This window comes from Ambystoma mexicanum, chromosome 1p (genome assembly GCF_040938575.1).
Source record: "Ambystoma mexicanum isolate Mex_15411 chromosome 1p, UKY_AmexF1_1, whole genome shotgun sequence".
Lineage (NCBI taxonomy): Eukaryota > Metazoa > Chordata > Amphibia > Caudata > Ambystomatidae > Ambystoma > Ambystoma mexicanum.
The window spans coordinates 354497127-354521202 of record NC_090921.1 but is presented as its reverse complement, the minus strand read 5'-3'; the positions used below and the strand labels follow the sequence as shown (position 1 = coordinate 354521202).

General features: G+C 47.1%; 1 protein-coding gene across 1 annotated transcript in view; it reads right to left on the bottom strand.

Annotated features, from left to right (window-relative positions):
- The window catches only part of LOC138570121 (sodium/iodide cotransporter-like), a 636461-nt gene that overhangs the window by 152725 nt on the left and 459660 nt on the right, over positions 1-24076 (bottom strand). The window contains exons 12-13 of the mRNA XM_069648754.1: positions 14220-14387; positions 3972-3983 (exon numbers count right to left, since the gene is read on the bottom strand). Of these exons, the coding sequence (XP_069504855.1) occupies positions 3972-3983; positions 14220-14387 (180 nt within the window). The remainder of the gene's footprint in view (positions 1-3971; positions 3984-14219; positions 14388-24076) is intronic.

Below are 24076 nucleotides of genomic sequence, written 5' to 3'. Positions count from 1 at the left end.
CAAATTTGGGACAATTGTCTTTCAACCGGAAGATGAGTTGATGTTGGGTGGGCTTGCCTCTGGCCCAATCTAGTGTCTTACTGACACTGGCACCCTCTCTTTGCCAGGCTCACCAACAAGCAGGCCCCTGTACAGCATGCTGTGAGCTGAGTTTGTAAAGTAAGAGTCAGCTGCAGTAGTCAGGGCCTAAGTAATACAGTCGTCATAAGTCAAATATAGGCAACAGCATGTTGAAAGGAGATGAGCGGATTTGGATGGTCTCATCATCATGGCAATTTTATCGCCAGGCCAGCACAGGACTCCAATTAAGATTTAAAGCTAAATATTAGTCTCCTAACAAATAATTAGGGGATCCCATAAGCCCTGCTGAGGGGTGCAACAAAGCTCTTTGAAGAAGCGCATGCTGCACCACGGACGACCAAGTTGGCTTTGGTATGTGTTCATGTGGAATGGGATCATGCTGCCGCCGGGGCACAAAATGCACTGTAATAAAATAAATAAATAAAATATACTGTACTAGGTGGAATATAGAGGTATGATATTGAATCCAACATTAGACCTAGCGTAGAACGAAGGGGGTGCAGGACATAGCACCTGGCATCCAGAAATACCTAGCCACCACTGTGCACAGCCAGCAACATTATTGTGAGTATGCCAATGGCAGAGGCAGCTTTTGTTGCGCAGAGGGGGCAATGTAAACGATTCAAGGTCAGAGGTGGCAGGTGAATATTTTTAGTGGATGGGCATTAACATCTCCCACAAATTAGCGCAAGTAATCAAATGCTCTGAGGGAGCCCCAAGTAATGCAGGGAGATTACCCCTGAGAACAATTTTATTTATTTATTGAGTATTTGTAAGGCACCTACCTATACAACAAAATGGTGTTTCCAGGCGCCACAAGACAGTAGTGGGAAGGGAACAAGGGGAGTAAGTAAACAATAGCATAAAACAGTAAATAAACAATGGTGGTCCTACTAGGTCTTGTGACATTCGGACGTGCAAGTGCAGTAACAAGAAGAGCAGCAGAGACAGAAGAGAGGTGGTCAGTGTTTATGGGCAAGGGCTTGTGGGAGCTCAGGAGGGGAAGTGCTAGGGGGTTCCAGGGGAGGAGGCCACTGGCTAAGTGCTACAGTGTTTTAATGTGTTGAAATGGTGCATTTTGCAGCACAACGTTTGAGAAAAGAGTGTAAAAAGCCATACAATTTACAATTGGTTTCATATGCTAACAAATGAGCAAATCCAGAACTGAAATTGAGGGGGGCTCTAAGAATGGGTTTGGTCTGAAGAACAATTGGCGCTTCCTTGAAGGAGAACCACATGCCCCAAATAATACATCTTTACACCCTGCAAACATGTATTTTGGGTCACTCAGCATGGTCTCAGTTGGTATGGTTTACATCTAGTCTGCGTACTGTAAATACATCTCTCTGGCCCCGTTGGTGAATAACTTTCTGTCTGTCAATAAAACAATCTGATACTCAGTATATAAATAATTGGAACAGTCAGGCTCACTTTATTATAAGAGGTTATTGGGTGCAGGGGACCATGGACTTGCTTCTGCTGGGTCCCCCTCATGTAATTTTAAATTTTTGCAAAATGGAGGGTAGAAAGAAAGTAAATAGATGCAAAGTTACCGCTACTCTTTTTTATTTATTTCCATTTTGGAGAAAGAAATATATGCTGCCTGCAAATTAAACTTTGCAGATTACATTTACAATGGATTCCTATTGGATCCACCTGCTTTTAGCAGGTGTTAAACCTAACAGATTCTATAAGAAGTGAATTATGGGTCAGGGAAGGTGACTCGCGCTCAAACCACTAAGAGTTGTAGAATTGAGTAATACTGAGAATATCACTATGACAAACAGTGTGAAATAAAGATTTAATTTTCTGTGATGTACAGACGACACGCGTTTCGACCACCTGGTCGTGCTCAAGGCTGTGAGTAGTTTCAACACAATTGTAACATGACATTTGCAGAAATAAAAATTGTTTAGTGCAAGTTATATTCATGAAATAGTGAATAGATGAAAGTATTGAATCATGGTAAATCAACATCAGATTGCAAAATGAAAATATAGGACAAGCGAGCTACATTTCAGGTCAGAGACGGAGGGTGAAGTCAATTGGGTACAAATGCAAAGGAAAATTGCATAAGTCAAAATACAAGACCATACAAATTATGTACAATTTCAATATTGGTGATACTGAAAATGACTAATGTCATTATGCCATGGGGAGATGTGTCATACCCCACATTCTTAATGATTAGTGAAAGCTGACAGATGTGAATCCATCCTACTTGCCCGTTAATAATGAACATATTGAGTCCCTGAATTTGTGATGTAATCAAAATACGAGTGCTTGCCTCAAAATTGTCTGAACACCCCACCCTATGAGAAATGAGCTGTGCTATTAGTATAGTGTTCTAAATCATGGATGCAATTCAAAACAATATTTTAGGGCAAACCGTTGATTAGTGAGGTGAGGTGTAATCAGGGCTAAAAGGGCATGCTTACCCCAGTTGGATAAGCCAATATCTATTTTTCTGGTGATAGGACAAAACGTTGAGTGAGAATGACATTGTAATATTCTAAAATTCAAAGTGCATAAATAATATCCTGAATAGGCCACTGGTGATGTTAAGGTTTGGAAATACCGTATAGGATTAGGTAATCTTTGAAACAATGAATTAACCTCAAGCCATATAGTACGGTGTGGTTTAGCAGTTGCCATAGTGTTTCGTCTGTAATATAATATAATATAATCTTGAGTTACAATCACCTTTTGGTTCAGAAAAAAACATGAGACTATTCTCACTGTGTAGGAACCTACCCTCTGTAATGGAGCATCACCGTTGTAAATTAGGCCAATATAATCATAAAGTAAAATATGTGTTACGTCAAACTGGCATGCTAGCCACATAGTTGGTCAGATCATCTTGAATGGGTAGAGAAATGCTAGGGATAAGTCCCTCAAACATAGTCACTCAGTTGATGCCCGGAAGAAATGCTTCTCGCGTTGGGACCAATTAAATGACCTTCGCGCATGTATTTCCGTGAATGCGTGCATGCGTGATGACGTCATGCGCACAGCAACGCATGACGTCAATTGTAAACAAAAGTATACGTCATATCTGCAATAATAAATATATGTAATGAAGTGTTAGTTCCTCATAATAGTTGAAAAGGAGAATTATATGTATGTCGCTGCCTCTACTTGTTGTGGAAACATCTATTTCAATGCCATGTTAACGCAAACTGGGATAGGAACTATCCAAATTAGTGTGTAAAAGCTCACACGTAAATGCGTGATGTTCAGTTAACATTAAATACTGTTACTCTGACAATAGAATGGGGATTTCACTGAATTTCCGACAACTGGAATATCCCAGAAAAGCGGGAAACTTGTAATGACACACTGTTCAGTAAAATAAATCACGAATGAAAAAGGGTAGACGGACACATAGTACATTGCTGCTTTGCATAACATCGAATATCATTTTGAGTATTCCAGTATGGCCACAGATTTTTATGTTTGCAAATTTGTCTGTGATAGTGATGGAAATGTAGTTCATGTGTCACAATGCTTGGGGCATACATGCTCTTTTGGACAGGCTTTTCTCTTGGTTATTGTGGCGCTGCCCGATGACGGGCACGCACGCGGCGGCGTGACGTTGCACGCTGCTGCGTGCAACATAAATAAACGGTGCGTTTCCCGGCCGCGAAGAGCGACCGGGAAGCCCGAACTGTGAGGACGAGTGTGGAAGTGTCGTCCTTACAGGGTGGGGCTACGGGACCGCATGGGGGCATGGAGAAACCCTCAACAGTGGCGATGAGTGGGGGAAACGATGCCCGGGCCTGGCGGTGACTTTTGATAGAATTTTTTCACCGAAACGAGGTGGATGCAACACTTCGTTACTTGCCGCGGGTAGTGCGTTACCCACGCGGCTGGTGGCCATTTCGGTAAACAAGACGTTGGACCTCACGAGGCTCCGGTTTCGGCTCGGAAGTGGCCCCAGGCTTAATTTTTGGAACTCCTCATAGCAGGAAGGCATACCTGCATGACTATATGCATAATTTGAATTTTGGCTTTTCCTTGGGTTTCCTACGTCGAGTGAAAGCAAGAAAGAAGGCTTAGGGCCTAGGATCTACATAACCCACACATTTTCTTCTTCTAATTTTTGGGAGCAATTGAAAGCTGAGGAATTCATGTTCATCTTTTTCAACATCAGGCTGGTGGACACACACAGTTTTCATCCCCTTCATCATCACGGTGGTGCATCTTCATCAACAGGTTGGTGGCCACACTGATCTTCACCCTCTTCATCATCACAAGGTGTTGCAGTGACTGCAGAGTTTGAGTTGCTGCCCCTGTGTTCCATGTTGGGGTGCCTGTGCGCTCAGACTCATGAGTGACATTGAGGACCAAGGTGGTGCAGCAGCAGAAGCGGTGACAGTACAGTGGCCTCCTCCACCCCCGCCACGGGCACTACCTCAAGTGCAGCCTGTGCAGCAACCTCTGGTTGTTCAGGCGGGTCCTCAAGGTCCTCCACCTCTCGTGCAGCCAGTGGCAGGGCCTGCTGCTCCACAGATCCTTCCTGTCATGGCGCAGGTGCGTACCCAGGCAGCTCTGCAGCCCATGCCCGAGTTTGATGTTTTGGGCCCACCTTCTAGCTTAGGGCCCAGATGGAGGAGGTGGGTGGACCGTTTGGACATGTATTTTCGAGCGGCCCAGGTGGTGGATGATGACACCAGGCTGGCAACCATGCTGTATTCGGCGGGACCGTCTGTTCAGGAGATTTTTGAATCACTGCCGCCTGGGGATGGATCGTATGGTCAGGCGAAGGCCACCCTGCAAGCTTACTTTCTGCCTCTTGCCATCGCGGACTATGAGCGCTTTGTGATGCTATCGGCCAAACAGAAGGACGATGAAACCCTGGACTCCTTCTATGGACGCCTGAGGCGTCTCTCCTTAACCTGCGCCTGGGGAGATGCAGAGGACATGATTAGGACGATGCTTAACCAGGCGTGTTCATCGGGGAAGCTCAGGCGCCAGGTGCTACGAGAACCAGGCATCACGCTTCAGCGCATCCTTGAATTGGGGAGCTGCCATGAGGTGTCAGAGGCGAGAGCAACCAAAATGGAGGCAGGGTTGCGCTCCATCAAGACCGAGGAGGTATGTGCGATGTGGCGCAGCGGCAGGGGTGTCAGAAGACCTGGAGGTGGTCCCCGAGAGAGGGCCGGAAGGGCAGGGGAAATATGCATAAAGTGTGGATATGACCTACCCCACCCAGAAGAGTGCCCGGCGGCCGGAAAGACGTGTGGACGGTGTGGGTTGCCGGACCATTTCTCAAGGGTATGCAAGGCGGCCACGCCTGTGCTGGTACCGAGAGGCCCAGGGCGGCCAAGCTTCGTCCGCCAGGGTCGACAGCCCAACGTCGCTCAGGTGGATCAGAGTGAGGAGGATGCCCAGGTGGAGGAAGTGGAGGAGGACGAGGAAGAGAACATTTTCTTTGTCTCAAGTGTGGGGGTCCTGAATAGTAAGAACAGGAGACAGCCCAGGTGCGTAATCGAGGTAAATCAGTCTCCCGTTCCAGTCCTCGTGGACACTGGGGCATCTGTCAATGTAATGGCACGGGGACATTATGATGCCATGAACCAACCCCCCAAGTTGGCCGCGCCTAGGGCCCGCATTTTTGCTTTTGGTGGTCTTGACCCTATTCCCCTTGATGGTGTATTTGTGGCCAAGGTAGAGCATGATGGCTCTCAAATCAAAGCACGGTTCTATGTGACACCTGTGAGCACCAACACTTTGCTGAGCTGTGCTGCAGCGGAGGTCCTTGGCATCGTCAGCTTCGCATATTCTGTCTATTTGGAGGATATAAATGACTTGTTGGAGAAATATGCGGCACTGTTTAAGGGGATTGGCGGGATGTTTGGGGAACCAGTGAGACTACATATTGATGAGTCGGTACAGCCCATTGCCTTGAAGTATCGGAGGGTGCCGTTTCACCTTCGAGAGCATGTCGATAAGGAGCTGGACAGCCTGGTCAATCTGGACATAATAGAGAAGGTGGAGGGCCCCACCCCCTGGGTGTCCCCCATAGTGGTGGCACGAAAACCCAAACAACCCGACACTGTCAGGATTTGTGTTGACATGAGGCTCCCAAACAAGGCCATCAGGAGAGAAAGGCACCTCACTCTGACGATAGATGGCATCATTGCAGAGGTACAAGGTGCTTGCTTCTTTTCGAAACTAGAACTCAGGGTGGGGTATCACCAGGTTGTACTCCACCCCGAGTCGAGATATATTACCACCTTCACCACACATCGAGGGCTCTACCGTTACAAGAGACTCAGTTTTGGTGTCTCCTCGGCGGCGGAGGTATTCCAGAATATCATCCGGGGTGCCCTAGCTGATCTGGAGGGCGTTTTGAATATAAGCGACAATATTCTGGTGTTCGCGAGAACGGAGGTTGATCATCTGCGGCGTTTGGCAAAGACATTTGAGAGACTGCAGTCCTTGGGCCTCACCCTACACAAAGAGAAGTGTGAATTTCTGCGACCATCAATAGAATTCTTTGGCTTTGTGTTCAGGGGGGTGGGGTGTCTCCTGATCCCAAGAAGGTGCAAGACATAAAGAAGGCGCAGCCTCCAGAGTCTGTGTCTGAGGTACGGAGCTTCCTGGGCATGGTTACATACTGTGGACGGTTTATTAAAAATCTTGCCTCCAGGTCGGAACCGCTCAGGGCGGTAACGAGGAAGGACACAATCTGGAACTGGGGCCCACTGGAACAGGCTGCGTTTGACGACATCAAGGGTGCCCTGGCAGCTGAGGACACCATGTCATTCTTTGATCCCATGTTACCATCGGAGATCATTGTCGACGCCAGCCCGTTTGGATTGGGCGCCGTGCTGACCCAGGTAGACCATGATGGGGGTATCCGCCCGGTGGCGTACGCCAGCAAGGCCCTCTCTGAGGCGGAACAACGATACTCGCAAATTGAGAGGGAGGCATTGGCAGTTCTCTGGGGATGCCGGCACTTCCGACTCTATGTTCTCAGATGCCCAGTGACGGTGGTGACGGACCACAAACCGTTGCTTCCTATCCTGGCGGGGTCGTCATCCAAGCCACCCGCACGGATTGAGAGATGGAAGCTCGCCCTTCTGGAGTATGGGGTCACTCTTGTATATCGGCCTGGGGCGAATAATGCGGCCGATTACCTCTCCAGACACCCTGGGGCGCCCAGTGGAGAAGACCCTGACACTTGTGCAGAGGAGGCAGAAGAACATGTCCGGGTGGTAGTGGAGGCAGCTACGCCGAATGCCATGCCTCTTCAGGAGCTTGAGGCGGCTGCAGCTGAGGATGAGTGCTTTAACATTCTGAAGCAGTCCATGCAGCAAGGCTCCTGGAAGTCGGTGCTGGAGGCCCTGGCAGGGCGCACTCAGGAGGCCAGGACTGGACTTGAGCAGCTATGGAAAGTCCGGGAGGAACTATCGTTTTCAACGTCCAGGCTCCTGCTCAGGGGTGATCGGATTGTGGTGCCCCAGTCGAAGGTGGGCGACGTGATTGCGCTGGCACATCGTGGTCACCAGGGTGCGCCAAGACCAAGGCCCGCCTAAGGCTGAAGGTGTGGTTTCCGGAACTTGAGCGTAAGGTGGATGAATTTGTGGCGGCCTGTGTGTGGTGTCAGGCTGCTTCTCCACTGCAGCGTGAGCCGGAGATAGAGGCGATGCCTCGCGGGACGCGACCATGGGAGGTCGTCCACGCGGATTTCGGTTCCACCACGATGGGCACCCACTTCTTGGTACTAGTTGACGAGTATTCAAGATATCCAGAGGTGAAATTTGTGGACTCGGTAGTGTTCAAGCACGTTGTGGTCGCTGTGGAGAAGGTATTTGCGGCCCATGGATTCCCACAGACGTTGTGCTCGGACAATGGGGCGCCATTCCAGAGCGAACGTTTCTCAGAATTTTTGGAGAGCTATGGGGTGGTGCACAGGAAGATCACTCCCCTGTGGCCAAGGGCCAATGGTGAACTCTAAATAAGACCTTTAGGCGTTGCCCGTGTGGGCTGCTGCCAGAAGTGGGGAAGAAGGAACCGGGCGTGATCGATGATCAGCAGGTCGAGGCAGACCGAAGGACACGGATCGAGCAAGAGAATGTTCGGAGAGGGCTTCGCCCGCAGCGGCTGGAAGCAGGTGATGAGGTCCTCATTCGTAACAGACACCCACATGGAAAGCTCTCTCTGCCCTATGAGCCAGAGCCGTTGGACGTTGTCGCAGTCAGAGGGTCCATGGTAACTGCATCGGATGGCCGGTCTGCAGTCACGCGCAATGTCAGCTTCTTTAAGAAGCTATGGGATCCAAGAACCGACCCGCCTCCTGAGCCCGACCCTGGGGATCTCCCAAAGGACACTGATGAAACACCTTGCCTGCCTGAGTCCCCAGCCAGACCAACACCTGTGGACAGATCAACCGTGCCGGAGGTGAGCAGGAGGTACCCCCAGAGGGCTGGGCGAGGGAGACCTGCTCGCCTCACCGATTATGTACTTGGACATTTGGCTGATTACTGTAGTGGCAATCACTGTTGAAGTAAGGGGACCCGGGTGGCTGGTAATAAAGGGGTGTTCTCAGAATGGGGAATGTTAAAGTGTTATTGTTATAATGTGTGTTTGATGTGCAATGAATAGTCGTAGTGTGTGTTGTTGTTCTCCTGGAAAAAGGAGGAGTGTGGCGCTGCCAGATGACGGGCACGCCAGCAGTGGCGTGACGTTGCACGCCGCCGCGTGCAACATAAATAAACGGGGCGTTTCCCGGCCGTGCAGAGCGACTGGGAAGCCCAAACTGTGAGGACGCGTGTGGAAGTGTCATCCTTACAGGGTGGGGCTACGGGACCGTATGGGGGCAAGGAGGAACCCTCAACAGTTATGTGTTTTGGGATGTCCTGCGTAAGCTGAAGATGCAGTGGAACATTATTGGGGGACAGAGTGGGGTGGAATATTTGGGATGGGACCAAAGGTAATGGTCCATATTTTGAGGGGGGTCCCTCGATAGTTGCACCCATGCATCTTCAGCACTTACAGCAGCAGGGCAAACTTCCCAAATGCAGAGGCAGGTACCGTACAAACAGCAAAAGTACACATTTCCATATAAAAAATAACATGGACTGCACACATAGCGACAGAAGAGGTAAAGAAGGTAATTGATTGACTATATAATGTCCTTGGGCCTCATTACGACTCAGGCGGTAAGGGGTTTACGGCGGCGTAAACAGCGCCGACCCTTACCGCCTGAGTACGAGGTCCCTTAGCGCCATGGCGGATTTAACACCTGCTTTTAGCAGGTGTTAAATTCCGTGGCGCTAAGGGACCATGGAGTTAATTACGCCACCGTAATTTACGGTGGCGTAATTAACGCCTTCCCCACTCCCATTATGCCCTATGGGGCAAAAATGGGAATGGGGAAGGGTAAATGGGGATTGGGGACTTACCGCCCCGCCGACCTCGGAATGGGGCGGTAAATCCGCCTACCACCGTGGCGTAAACGTAGTTTACGCCACGGTGGTAAAGTCACGGCCCAGGCGGTAACTTACCGCCTGGGTCGTAATGAGGCCCCTTGTCCATTGCATGTGCGCACATTTCTGCGCTGATAGATTGAACTTGCCTCTGAATTTTAGAAACTTTTATCTCCACTTAAACTGCAATTATCAGTTTTTATTTTATCTGCTCCCTCGTTTTTATAATACTGCCATTATTGTTATTCCCATGTTCAGATGTTTGTAGTTTAAAAAGCCTCTTTAGAAGTTGAATTTGCTTTTAACCACTAAGCTCATATCAGAGCGTTTGACTGCCCAGATTTGATTCTCTAAACAAGCCCAACTTGCCATACGAAATGCCGAACGCGCAGCTTGAATACTGCACACATTTCAACAGATTGAGAGTTGTAGTTCTTCCTGTTATAGTTTTGCCCAGCAGACACGAAAGCGCCGGCGCAACATTGTCATGCCGGTCTGCGGCTGGTACCTCAATTAAGACAAACTCTACTCGTTGCTGATTCCTTCTAACTACTGGGTATTGTAGTGCAGATTTAAGAATACAATGTTTACAAATTACGCTAGAGACACACTGTTAACTTCTAGAATGTTGCGGCATGGATCCCTTTCATTGCACGCCCTAAATAAAATCAGGTGTCAGATTTGTGTCATCCTGTGACTATTGTACACTCTATGAAGACCGCAAGACTGAAAAGGGCAATGATCAATGCAAGACCAGCAATTAAAAATGCTATTGCCATAAATGACATCATCAAAACCAGTGACTCTGATATCTTTTTTTATCACAGAGTCCTGGGGCCTCATTACAACCTTGGTGCTAAGTGCACCAACTTTACCACCATGGTGTAAACTCTGTTTACACCATGGTGGATGGCGGATTTACCGCCCCATTCCAAGGTGAGTGGGGCAGTAAATCCCCATTTCCCATTTTCCCTTCCCCATTCCCATTTTTGCCCCATAGGGCATAATGGGAGTGGGGAAGGAGCTAATTACGCCGCCGTAAATTACGGTGGCGTAATTAGCACCATGGCAGGTTAGCGCCATGGATTTTAACGCCTGCTAAAAGCAGGCGTTAAAATCAGAATCAGGCGTTAAGGGTTAACGGTGGCGTTAACCCTTAACGCCTGAGTTGTAATGAGGCCCCTGGTTTACTTCCACCTGTATGTCTTCCTTCCACATGTTGGTGCCGGATAACTATAGGATAAAATGGCTTGATATTGTTTACCAAAAGGGAGGGGGATTCACCCTTCTATATAAAGGTTTTCTTAACTTACCGAATTTTCAAACTGTATACTGGGACACTACACCCAATAATTCATGAAAACGAATCTTATGTTATAGACCTCCAGGTTATGCTAGCCTTTTTTTTAGACGCCATGGATAACTATTTGGAGGCTGAAGCACTCTGCTACCCCAAGCTAATCATCCTTGGTGATCTGATGAATATTTGGTGCAATGAGCACGATGATGCTGATTGCAAACATTTAAAAGATATCCTCGAATCACACAATCTTGTCCTTCTTTCTGATCTCAAGTCACATAAAAATGGACATTGCATGAAACCTATTTTATCAAGAGGTATAAATTTATACCATTCTAGTAATGAACCAGTCAGTTGGTCGGACCATTATCTGGTACTCTTCACTTGGATACTAACTTCACCCCAGTTAGAACTAAGGTAATCCCCACTCCAGAATTTCGCTGCTGTAAAAAGGATCTTGATGGCATCTCAGATTCTGAGTTGGCGTGTAATCTGCCGTCAGTAAATCTAATTCTACCTTTGCAATTTTATACACAGATTTGATGCTACAATTGCAGAATAATTGTAACGCTACTGCCCCCTTGAAAAAGGTCAAAGCAGCAAATCACCATAATAACCCATGGTGCAATGGACAATTAAAAACCCTCAAGAGTGTATATCGTAAAGCTGAGAAAAAATGGCTCGGAATCTGCCCTTATTGAGGCTAAGCTGGTGTTAAAAATGTATTAGGATAACATTGTATTGGCCAAATCTCTATGTTTTCAAAAAACAGATTAGTCTTGCAAAAAATTAAACCAAAAGTTCTGTTTATGGCCATAGAAAATGTCTCCAATCCTACCTGTACTAACGCAAGCATACCCATATCGCAAAAAATGGTTAATGATTTTAATGTATTCCTTTCTAATAAAATAGATTTGTTTATATCTAATATAGATGCCGAAGCTCTGCCCCCACTTTTTGAGGCTGCAACCGGCTCTATGGTTGACAATTTAAAGAATAAATTAAAGTTTAGTTTCTCGTAAATTACAAAACAAACAATTGAGAAACTGATTGTGAATCTTAAAACCACCAATCACAGATATGATCCCATTCCGGCCTACTGGCTAAACAGGTGTTCTTAGTAATTCTATCCAAACCGTGGTTAATATGTCACTCATCCAAGGTAATACTGGGATAACTGAAAAAATCATACCTCACACCACTGCTAAAGAAACCTTCTTTGGACCATAAATTGTTATCAAATAATCGTCCAATTGCGGGCCTCCTGTGGCCAGACAAAATTATTGAAAAGTGTTGACTACACAGTTACAAGATTTCTTGGAGAAAAAAAAAACATTCTTGATTACTTTCATTCAGGTTTTAGGCCTGGTTACGGCACCGATACAGCCCTGGTGGCTTTCTGGGATGATCTATTGGAGGCTGCCGATCAGGGTGACATCAGCATGCTTTGTCATGTTTGACCTGTCTGCAGCCTCCGACACAGTGGATTTTGATATACTTATAGCTAGAATGTGCTCAGTGGCTCAAATATCTGAAGTGGCCATTCAATGGTTGTCTTCGTTTGTGTCTGCTCCCAACCAACAAATTAAAGCAGGCCCCCATCTTTCCAAGGCACTACCAGTCACTTGTGTAGTGCCTCAGGGCTCCTCTCTGTTGCCCTTGCTATTTAACATATATACCTGCATGCGTCTTAATATTTTTGCTCAATTTAATTTGCAGTACAATTCATATGGGGATGACACGCCCATTTATGTTCGGCTAAAATACCCGCTGGAAGCAATGGAGAGAGTTATAAAATGTGCAGAAAAAAACAAACCTGGATGTTGGAAAATAAGTTCCAGTTGAATCCGTCAAAAACAGAGATTGTTGTGTTTGGCCCGAAATGAAATTGGCCAACCTACTACCTCTGATCCCCTGTCCAACACCATTCAGAACTGCAACCAAATATAGTGAATCAGTAAGAAATCTGGGCTGCATTTGACAGTCCAGTATGAGCTGCAATCTACTAGTCAATCAAATGATTAATTCATTGTACTACCAACTAAAACTTCATAAACCACTTCTACTGTCTATTCCTGGGGCTGACCGACCTTTGGTGGTGGGAACTCTCACAAACAGTCAATTCGATTACTGTAATGCCATGCTGTCTCGCATACCAAAATACCAACTTCAGCACCTTCAAGTGGCCCAAAACTCAGCGGTGTGTCTGATTTTTCTCTGCCACGAAAGTCGCCTATTTCTCACTTTCGTAGAAGCTTACACTGGCCCTCATTACGACCCTGGCGGAGATCGTGGTGCAATATGCACCATGGAGCACGGCGGAAAGCTGCCGATACCGCCATGGGGGCTGGCGTATTTACCGCCCCATGCCGACCTTGGCGGGGCGGTAAATCCCCATTCCCCATTTTACCCTTCCCCATTCCCATTTTTGCCCCATAGGGTATAATGGGAGTGGGGAAGGCATTAATTACGCCACCGTAAAATACGGTGGCGTAATTAACAACAAGGTCCCGTAGCGCCATGGATTTCTCCGCCCGGAAAAACCAGGCGGAAAACGGCTCCATGGCGCTACGGGAACTCGTAGTAGGGCGGACGGGTCCGCCGCGAATACCGCTGGCGTAAACCCACTCCGCCAGGGTCCTAATGAGGGCCACTGACTGCCAGTGGAGCAACGGATAAAGTTTAAAATATTGTGTCTTCTCTTTAAGTGTATCCATGGTCTTGCACTGTCCTATCTGACATAAAAAATTGTAAAATATTGCCCCACTCGCAGATTGCCTTCCTGGGGACAATGCTTACTGTTAATTCCTCTCTCCATAGCTACTGCTTGGGGAGAAAGACGTGCCTGGAACTCTCTCCCTGCACAATTGAGGCAGATCAATTCTTTATCCATTTTTAGGAAGCAATTGAAAACCTATTGGTTCAGATAAATCTTCTCAGCCTCTAGGGCAAGTTCTACTATGTCACTAATTAGTCCATCTGCGCCTAGATGCAGTTCTCTGCCTGGTTCCATCATCGATATGCGCGATATAAATTAAAAAAATCAAATCAAACCATGTAGTCTTCATGGGCACATGATAAACACTGAATAATTATAACTTAAGAATGTAGAGTAGAGCTCATGTGTTTTGTGGATATGATGTTCTTCATAAACAAGTTATTCATTATATGTCATGGCAGGAGATTTAATTCAGTAATATTTCCACAGACCAGTTGGGTGACTGGGCTATGGCTAAGGTCATAGGCATTATGAAAAATGTGCTCGCTAAAATTAGTCAGTGGTAGTACCAGAGATCACGCCCTCCTGACTCCAAGGAGCACCAGATGGTTCCCTGCCACACAAGACCCCACTCCTAAGCTCTCCCTTCTTACCTGTCGAGAGGCACATCAGGGGTTTTAACAGGCAGTGGCCCCCACAAAATGCTGCTGTTGGTGGAGTTGCGCTGTGGGCAATGGATTGCATGGGTTGGCAGCACCCCCATAATCTCAGGTATTGGAGGATAGATTGTACCTCCTATAGCTAACCACATAGTAAGGATGGATCCTACCGCCAGGCCACTGAAGACACCCTGCATGGGAGCAAAGAAGGAAAGTGAGCATTATGGACCAATATTTATTCATTGGTTATTTCTAATGCGCCTATAAACAAATGTTTCGAGGCGCAACAAGACAAGAGGTTGGGGGAATATGGAGGACAGACAGTAACAATCCCAATAGACCTTGTGACATTTGTATTGTGTAAGTGTAGTAACCAGAAGTGAAGGCTAGAGGGCAGGGGTTAGTGCAGATCAGGGCGGAAGGGCCTGTGAGAAGGTGAGTGCCAAGTGAGGCCAGGTGGACAGAGCCAGAGGAAAGCAGAGAGTGCAGGGGAAAGGTGGTCCACAAGCTAAGTGCGAGGTAAGGTGCTGGAAGGGTTACAAGGATGCAGGCCCAGCCAGGCTAGTGCAGGGGGAGGGCCCTGGAAGGGCCAGTGTCCAATGAGGTGGGGATCAGGGGAGACCAAGTGCAGGGGTAGACTTGACTCTGAAGGAACCAGGCAGCCAGTCAAGGGCATACAGGGACATTAACAGGGGAGGGGGAGAGGGAAGGAAGAAGAGAAAAGAAAGGTCTTGAGAAGCTTCCGGAACTTAAGGAGATCTGGCTCAAGTCTGAGAGGGCAGGGAGGACATACCAGAGGGAGGCACCTGCGGAGGAGAGAGGTCTACCCCCCACTCTCTGAATGGAAAACTGTCTGATCGGCAGAGAGTTAGAGGTAGGAGACCAAAGGGCTCTAGCAGGGAGGTATTTAGGGAGATAGAGTCGGACGCAGCAGTGTCCCAGGCCTCAGAAAGCCTTGTGGATGATGCAGAGGGTTTTGAAGTTGGTCCTTGCAGCAGCTGGGAGCCAGTCGATAGATTTTAGGGCTGGAGGAGAGATGCAGTCCCTGGGCTTGAGGCCAAGGATAAGTCTTGCAGTCATGTTCTGGATAAGTTAGACAGATCGAGGAAGAGGCTGTTGCAGTAGTCCAGCCTGGAGAGAGCCAGAGCTCTGGAGACATTGGGCCTCATTACGGGTCCAGCAGTAACCCTGCCGGTGGCCCAGGAAGTCAGGCGCCGGTAAAATGTAAGTCCCCATTCCCATAGAGTCCTACAGGACTCTATGGGAGTGGGGCCTCGGAAGCGCCGGCACCATTGATAATGGTGCCGGCGCTTCCGTGACAGGTCTGCCTACCGTGGAAGGTGCGCCCCGGCTTTGTCAAACCTGTTGGGCACAGCGGCTCCGGCAAGGCTATTACCCAAATTGACCTTTTACAATTGACCTTTTGTCCTAATTGACCTAATAATATTAGTCCTAATTGACCTTCTACACAATTGAACTTTACGTTTATTTTACCTTTTATATATATATGTGTGTGGGGATGGTTTGGAGTAATAAATGGGATTGGCTAGGGGGTTGCAGGGGTTTTGGATTGAGTCAGGGTTTGCAGGGGGATTCCCCTGCATATATGTCCTAATTGACCTTCATTTCACGATCAATTGCGCAGAAGGTTCATTCTCCCACAATCAATTGTGAAAAGGTCAATTAGTATACATCCGGCATGCAGACTCCTTGTTTGCCGGTCCAGAAACAAGGGTGCCAGTGAGCTTACCGGCACCCTTGTTTCCGGACCAGCAAACTTGTAATGATGCCCATTGAGTTTCAGGGGAAAGGTGAGGAAACGGAGAATGCCTCTGAGGAGGTGCAGCTGAAAGTGGGCCTTCTTGGCAAGGTCTGTGATGGGAGGAGAGAAGGAGAGTGAGGAGTCAAGGCTGACACCAAGGTTTTTTTCCTCACAAGAGGATGAGTGGAGAGGGCCTATGGTGGGCGGTCAGGATGTGGGAGGGAAACACGGTGCAGGGGTCCCAATGATAAGGATCTCGGTCAGATATTGTTAGCAGTGCACCATGCCTGAATAACAGACAGGCAGTCAGGAATGAGAGAGGAAGAGGAGACGACAGAGGGAAGCTTGAAGGAGAGCTGTGTGTCATCTGCATAACACTGGAAGTTAAGAGAGAAAGTGGAGATCAAATGGGCTAGATGAAACAAGTAGATGCTGAAAAGCCAGGTCGAGAGGATAGAGACTTGAGGGACACCACAGGTGGAGAGTGAGACGGTGGAGAGAAATGGGCCCAGTTGAGCCTGGGAAGGTCAGTCTGAGCGGAAAGAGGTAAACCAGTCCAGAGCCAGGTCCATGATGCCAAGGGTATCAGAGAACCAATTTGTCAGGGTGGCATGATTGGCCGTATCAAAGGCAGAGGAAAAGCCAAGAACGGAAGGAGAGCTGGAATCGAGATTAGAGAGCAAGAATTTACAATAGTCACATTACAAATGGAATATTTGTTTTGTGAATTATTACGGAGAAAATGGTTCATTTGCATCCATTTGCGGAAGATTTAGGGAGAGTAGAAATATATCACATGATCATTTACCCCAGTGCTTTATCAGGATAGTTCGCCACAAAACTAGGATTCACATGTGGGTATGAACATAGCACATGCTACCTATCTTGATAAATGCTTTCTCCGTTACAAACTTGACTAGTGCAGGGGATTGCACACCCAATATCCTGAGGTGTATCTTATGTCTCATTAGGTATTGTGATGAATCCTTGGAGGTCGTCACTTTTCCCTAAGGGGGAGCCCCTTCCCATGAGGCCAGGGAGTTGAGGCCACTACCCGATAGTCCCCTGGGGAGTGGTACACAGCAGGAGCATCTCATGACGAGAGACTCCCCGTCAGGCAACAAGTATAACCATCTACAGAGAAAGTGGTATGACACCCCTTATCTAGCACCCGATACATCCTTCTACCCTATGAATCACACTTCTGTATCACCCACCTCTATGTATGTCTGTAAGACTGAAATCCCAACATTGACTGAGACCAGGAAGAGTAGGGATGATCTAATATGGACTTCCTTGAGATGTATTGGGACGAGGCAGAGGTACAGAGCACTGAAGAGCACTTGGAGGAACGTGAAAGAGCTTTCTAGTTGTCATGTACCCTTCTGAGTAAAGACAAAGAACGGACTTCTCCAATTGTCAATCCCTCCCTGGAGGAACCGAAAACAAGACAGCGGTTTGGTACAGGAAGAAGAGGCTAATGACTAGGACGCAGGGAGAGAGGTGTCCACACACAGTCCTACAGTGACAGACTGGTCGAGAAACTGACAGAGCAGAGGTGCAGGCGAGTGCAGGAGTCTGACAGCGAGGTGGAAGGAAGATGAGCCGCCTGCAAGGGACCAACAACTGCGGAGCTGCCTCAGCATGCCAGAGAGCCGGGGGAAGACGCGCAAGACCTAAATATAGAGAGACGGTCCATAGACCGACCAGGAGATGCTGGGTCCAACCCTGAAGGTACAGGGGTTACATGAATCATTGATGGGAGCGCAAAGAGGGTGCAGGGACAACAGGAGCAGGAACCAAAGAAAGGTTCCCCAATACAGGGGTAAGAGGGAACGTCCCAATAGTATTTCAAATGGCACTAAGAATCATGCAGAAGAAAGCATAAGGAACAACACACAAAAAGGAAGATTGTCGCCAGTCATCTTCCCCGTGACAGTACTTAGCAAAGGAGCCAGCCAAGTCTGCCAGAAGAAAAAACAAAGAGAAACATGGGTCTGGCACCTGCACCCAAAAAAGAAGATCAACATAATTCATCTTCTTCATGGCAGCACCTGGCAGGAGAGTGAACCAGGTCTGGCAAACAGAAAGCAGAGGAAGGCTTGGGTCTGGGACCCGCAACTGCAAAGGGAAAATACCATAAGACATTTTCTTCATGGCAGTACCAAGCAGGAGTGAACCAGGTTTGCCATACTGAATATACGAAGAAAAGCGAGGGGAAGGTAGTCATCCCCCTGGTGCTGTGAACTGTGAAACATAGTGTATGAAAAGCCAGGGGAAGGGAGTCATTCCCCCCTGGTGCGGGGCACTGTGAAATAAAGTGTAAAAAGTGCCAGAGGAAGGGAGTTATTCCTCCTGGTGTTGGGAACTATCAAAAAAAGTGTGAGAAAAAGGCCTGAGGAAGGGAGACATTCCCCCTGGGGTTACAAACTGTAAATTTAGCCTGAGAAAAGGCCAAGTGAAGGGAGACATACCCCTGATGTTGTAAACTGCAAAATAAGATTGAGAAAAGGCCAGTAATTTCCCTGGCATTTTGAAACCAAGGCATTCTCCACAATCCCAGCAGTAAAGAAACAACTATGGGCAATAAGGAATATTGATGTTTGAATTGAAACTTTACCTTTTGAGTTTGAACTGAGATAAAAAATGTTTTAAATGTATGAATTAATTTTCTGTTATAACAACAAATAATAACAATACCACACATGATGTACCTTATTATCTTACAGAATTGTTCCCAAAATTCCTGCTAAACTACCCAACATCACCAATCCCGCCTGTGCATAGTGTCCTTAATATGTACTTATCTAATCACACTTCATCCGCTTTTTCCAATGTATCTTGCATAGCAACTTCCCCTTCATCACGAGTAAACAAAGTTACAGTCACAGCAATCCACTGTTGGATGTCCATTCCTAATTCTAGTTTCTGTTCTCCCGGCGCCTTTTCCCATACTCTGGTTTCTGATGTTGCCCATTTTTCCATATCTACCCACCATCAAACAATGCTCGGTTCCTTTGCATTCTTCCACCTCATGGCTATGCTGCGCTTAGCTAGTATGTACATCAAATCCTTGATCTTGTTCAGTGGTTTATTCTTCGCACTCCTATTATAACGGCCAAGCATGCAAGCCTCTGGGGTTTGTATTTCCAGTTCCATACCTCTTTGACCGCTTTATATGCCAATCCCCTCCAGAACACCTGCACTAATGGGCATCCCCAGAACATGTGTATAAGGCCTGCCTCCTACGCCCTAAGCCAAGGACATTCTTGTTTGCCCACACCCTTGAATTTTTCAATGGCAGCCGGTGTGAAGTATGCTCTTTGTGGGATGTAAAGTTGGAGTCTGGCATTTCGGGAGACCTTCTTATGGTAATATGTTATATCTTTCCATTCTTTATCTTCAAACGTTTTGCCCGATTCCCTTTCCCATCTCTCCCTATACTTCAATCCTGCCCTCAAGTGACGTTCTATCAATATCTCATAGATCCTTGAAATGACGTGTCCTCCTTCCGCTACGGTAAGCAATGTCTCAATTTCTTCACTCCCTATGGTCTCTGTATTGCTGTTCGGCCACTTGGCCTTTAACACCATTATCACTGTGTTATGTAACAAAAATTGTCCTTTATGTATCCCTGTAAATTCCTGCAACTCCGCAAATCTCATCAGGCCCTGTTCGTTCCGCAGATCTCCAACCATTGCTATGCCGCATATTTCCCACTGTGATCACACTTTTGCCCCACTGCACGTCCTATATGCCATTATCACCGCTATTGAGGTCTGAGGTGAGAGTGGGTATTTAATTCCCATTACTTTACAGGTCCTTTCCCATATTTGTATTCCCATTTTCACCAGGTAAGGATAGCTATTTTGTTTTCTAGTGGGAATCCAAATTAGGTCCCTAAGGTATCTCTTCTTTATGGCTGGTTGTAAGAGGGTAGTTTCTGTCGTGGGATCATCTGCCATCCGTTTCACCACATACTGTAGCTGGCACGCCAGAAAGTACAACTAGAAGTTTGGTATCTTCACCGCCCCCCCCAATGGAAGCCTCTACATATTTTTTCTAATTCTTGCAAGAATTGCCATGAAATATTATATGGGACATTTCCAAAACAGTGCATGAGTTTCGGCAGTGATACCATTTCTAGCAATGCCGCCCTTCCCATCATGGACAGGGGTTACTTACTCCAAAACTCCATAGACTTCACCAACCCATTTTTAGCCTGTAGTGTGTTGAATTCATGTCCCCTTTTGGGATCATGGTATATGTTGAACCCCACGTATCTGAAGGAGGTCGTACTCCATGGCAGGGGAAGGAACGGCATAGCCTCACATGTCACAGTCGCCGCTTTGGCCAATGGGAACAGACATGACTTGTTCTTGTTTATTTTAAGCCCTGTCAATATACTAAAGTTGTCCAACACCTCCAGCACACATGGCAGGTTTATCTCTGGATTGCACAGGTACAATAACATGTCATCAGCATACATGGACACTATATGTTTCACCCCATCTATTTCTATTCCAGCGTTCATATACTCCTGCCTCAAATAGGCAGCTATGGGTTCAGCAACTATGATATATAGCATAGGGGACAGGGTGCATCCTTTTCTAGTGCCCCTATGTAATTGCCTTTTGTCTGAGTACGTACTCCCCGTCCTGACCCTGGCCATTGGTTTGGTATATATAAGCTACACCCACTTCATATACTGTGGCCCATTCCCATCTTTAGCATTGTGGCATACAACCAATCCCAGTGAACGTAATTGAATTCCTTAGTCGCCTCCAATGAAGCGACCGTACACTGCGCTGTCTCTTGTGCTATAAATCACGTGGTGCAGCCTTCTCAGGTTCTTCGCAATAGTCCTCCCCGGTACATACCGAGTCTGGTCCAGATTGATTAGCGCCGGGATGACTTTACAGAGTCTATTTGCCAAGATTGCCGTGAGGATCTTAATAGCTTGGTAAAGAAGTGACAACAGTCTGTAGGATCCACAATCTGTATCTACTTTGTTTGGTTTAAGTAGCGGGATTATCAGGGCTTCCCTCATGCTATCAGAGACGATGTCCTCTTTGTACGCCTCGTTATACACCTTGGCAAGAAGTGGCGCCAACGTGTCTGCATAGGCTTTATAAAATTCACCTGTAAGCCCATCCGTGCCTGGGGCTTTCCCAGTGGGCAACGTTTTGATGGTGGCTATGACATCCGCTGGGGTTATGGGCTCCTCCAGTGCATCTGATTGCTGTGTATCTAGATGTGGCAGGACAATATGATCTAGGGCATCCTGTAGGTCCCTGTCCCCATCTATCTGGGGATCTGCGTATAATGCCTTGTAATACTCAGAAAATACTTCATTTATGCCCACTTGCGTGTTCACCTCCTCTTGATCTATGTTCCGCGTGGGGCAAATGGGAGATCTTGTGTCCCTGCATTTATACAGCCAGGCTAGCATTCTACCGGGTTTATCACCTTGTGCGTGACTCCTTTCTAGGTGTCTTGCATAATTACATTTCCCCAGCCTGTCCCACTGCACTAGGCATGCTTGTTTCAATCTGATTATTTTTTCTAGGTTTTCTGTGTTCCCATTGGCTTTCCTCTCCGATACCAGCCATTTAATTTCCTTGTTTGTCAGGTCATTGACAATCAATTTTTGTACTTCCCCCGACTCTTCTATAATTTCACCCCTGATGACCACCTTGTATGTTTCCAAGACCGTGTTCACCTTTTGCATGCTACCCTCTTTTATTGCAATGAAATCCACTGTACTTTTCCTAATGTGTTCAGCAAATGCTCTATCTAATAATGATTTGCTTCTCAGCCTCCATGTGGGTATGGGCGGTCTTGGAGAAAATACCCTCCATTTCACTGTGAGTGGTATGACAGTATCCTAAATAGATATCCTGCCTCTGTAAATTCTGTCACATCTTCTACTCCTGCAAACAAGTAATATATTTTTGTATAAACTTTTTGTGGGGCCGAGTAATGGGAATATTCTCTGTCCTCGCAATGTTGTACCCTCCATAGATCTCTCAACTGGACGTGCTTCAGCAGCGAGTTTAGTACTTTGGCTGGGGGAGACGGCCTTTTGTGTTTGACGTCAGATTATTCAAAGTGGGATTCACTGTGCAATTAAAATCCCCTCCCCATATCAGTATTCCATTTCTGTAAGGTCCTAGCCTAGCATACAACAACCTGAAGAAGACCATGGATTCATGATTTGGTGCATAGGTGTTCACAATACATATTTCTCGGTTCTCTAGCATACCATGTATCATAGCCATTCGACCTTTGTTGCCCGTCCTCGTAGTTAGCACTTTGAATGGTATGGCCGGATCCACCCAAATGAGGACCCCTCTTGCATATGACGAATAAGTGGAGCCCACTAACACTCCTCCCCACACACCGCCAGGTTCTGCTTTTGTGCATCTAAATGTGTTTCCTGCAATAGCTTAATCCCCACTTTATTGCTGTTTATGTACATGCTTACTCTTCTGCGTTTCACATAGTTATTTAGTCCGCTGACATTCCATGTCATGATTTTAACTATTTCCGCCATTATATTTCCATACTCAGGGTACTATTGGGGCTGTCAGTCTAATTCAAGTAGTAGGTGAAATTCTATACAGCGTTTTCCCATATATGCCAGGCCTCCCTTCACTGTCCCTCACCCCTCGCCCAACAAACCAAACTCAAACTTAACTTGTCCAGCTGTGCTAAGCACGCTAGGACTTCCCCGTTCCCGCTCCATTCAACCTGATCGACAGACTAGTCTTCTGGCGCCCAATGGGTGGGCACTGTTCAGTAACCCTAAAACAAACTTTTGTGGAGTAGTGGGTCTCCACATAGCGTTCACCCTACCGGGTTTCTGTGATCACATTGTACTGTTCCTGCTAATACTTAAATATTATGCTGCTTCCATACTTCTTATCGGCGACTCTCGCTATGTTGTCTAAACATTTCTCCTCCCTGACGTACATATCTGTGCATCTTCAATTATATTATGGAGGTCTGCTCGGGATCTTCTAGCTCTTGCCTCAGTCAGTTGACTTTGCTCTGTAGTCTCTGGGATCTGAGTGCTGTCCATCCTGTCCTGTGCTTCCATCGGTGTCTCAAAGAAAAGCACTTTGCAATGGTGGATTATCTTCAACTTCGCCGGGTATATCAACATATACTTTAGGCCAGCCTTCCCGAGCCCTGCTTTTGTTGTGATGTATTGGGCCCTTCTCTTTTGAACCTGGAAGGTGTAGTCAGGGTATACTGATATCTTCGCTGAGGCTCTTTGTATTGTTCCCCAAGACCTTGAAAAGGCATGGATTTTCTCTCAGTCTTTATAATTTAGGACTTTGGCTATCATGGGCATGGGCGGTGCGCTTGGCGGTGGCCTTCTGATGAGGGAGCGGTGCACTCTTTCTATCGTGAACCCTTGCGTAAGTTCCCCCGCTTCTATTTCCTGTAATAACAAGTTTTTGATGTATGTAGTGGGGTCACACCCTTCCGTTCCTTCAGGCAGCCCCACAATTCTTATATTATTTCGGCGTGCCGGACCCACAGCGGCCTCGGCTATATCTTCCAGCAATTTAACTTTCTGTAGGAGGATGTAAAGGTCCTTCGTCGTTTGCACCCCGTCCACCGTGTTTTCCTTGACTTGTTCTTCCACTTTTCCCGTGTGTTCTTCTATGGCTCGTACATCTGGTCATAATAGTTCCACATCAATGCCCACCACATCTATTGTGGCTTCAAGTGTCGCTTGTAGCGCTGCAATGGCTTCCAGGATCTGTTGGTTCCCTGAGTCCGCTGTGTCTGCCAAGTGGGATACCTGTTCCTTCCCTTTATCTTCGCATTCCCCCTCTTGTCGGTTTGCTTGGCCTTTCATGAAAGTTTCCATTGTAGTCTGTTCCATTTGTTACCTTTGGTTGCCATTGTACGTCGTCAGCCTTATAGGGGCCGCTGATATCCGGTATTTCAGAGGGGATTATCTTCTCCTGTGGTACCGTTTCCTTGGTCTCCTGCCTTACTTCGGTGTACGTATCGCTGCTCTTTGTATAGCTCCACGTAGCATTGGCTGGTGTATACGTGCTTCAACACGCCACTTATTCCTTGCAGTCAAGTTCTTCTGGG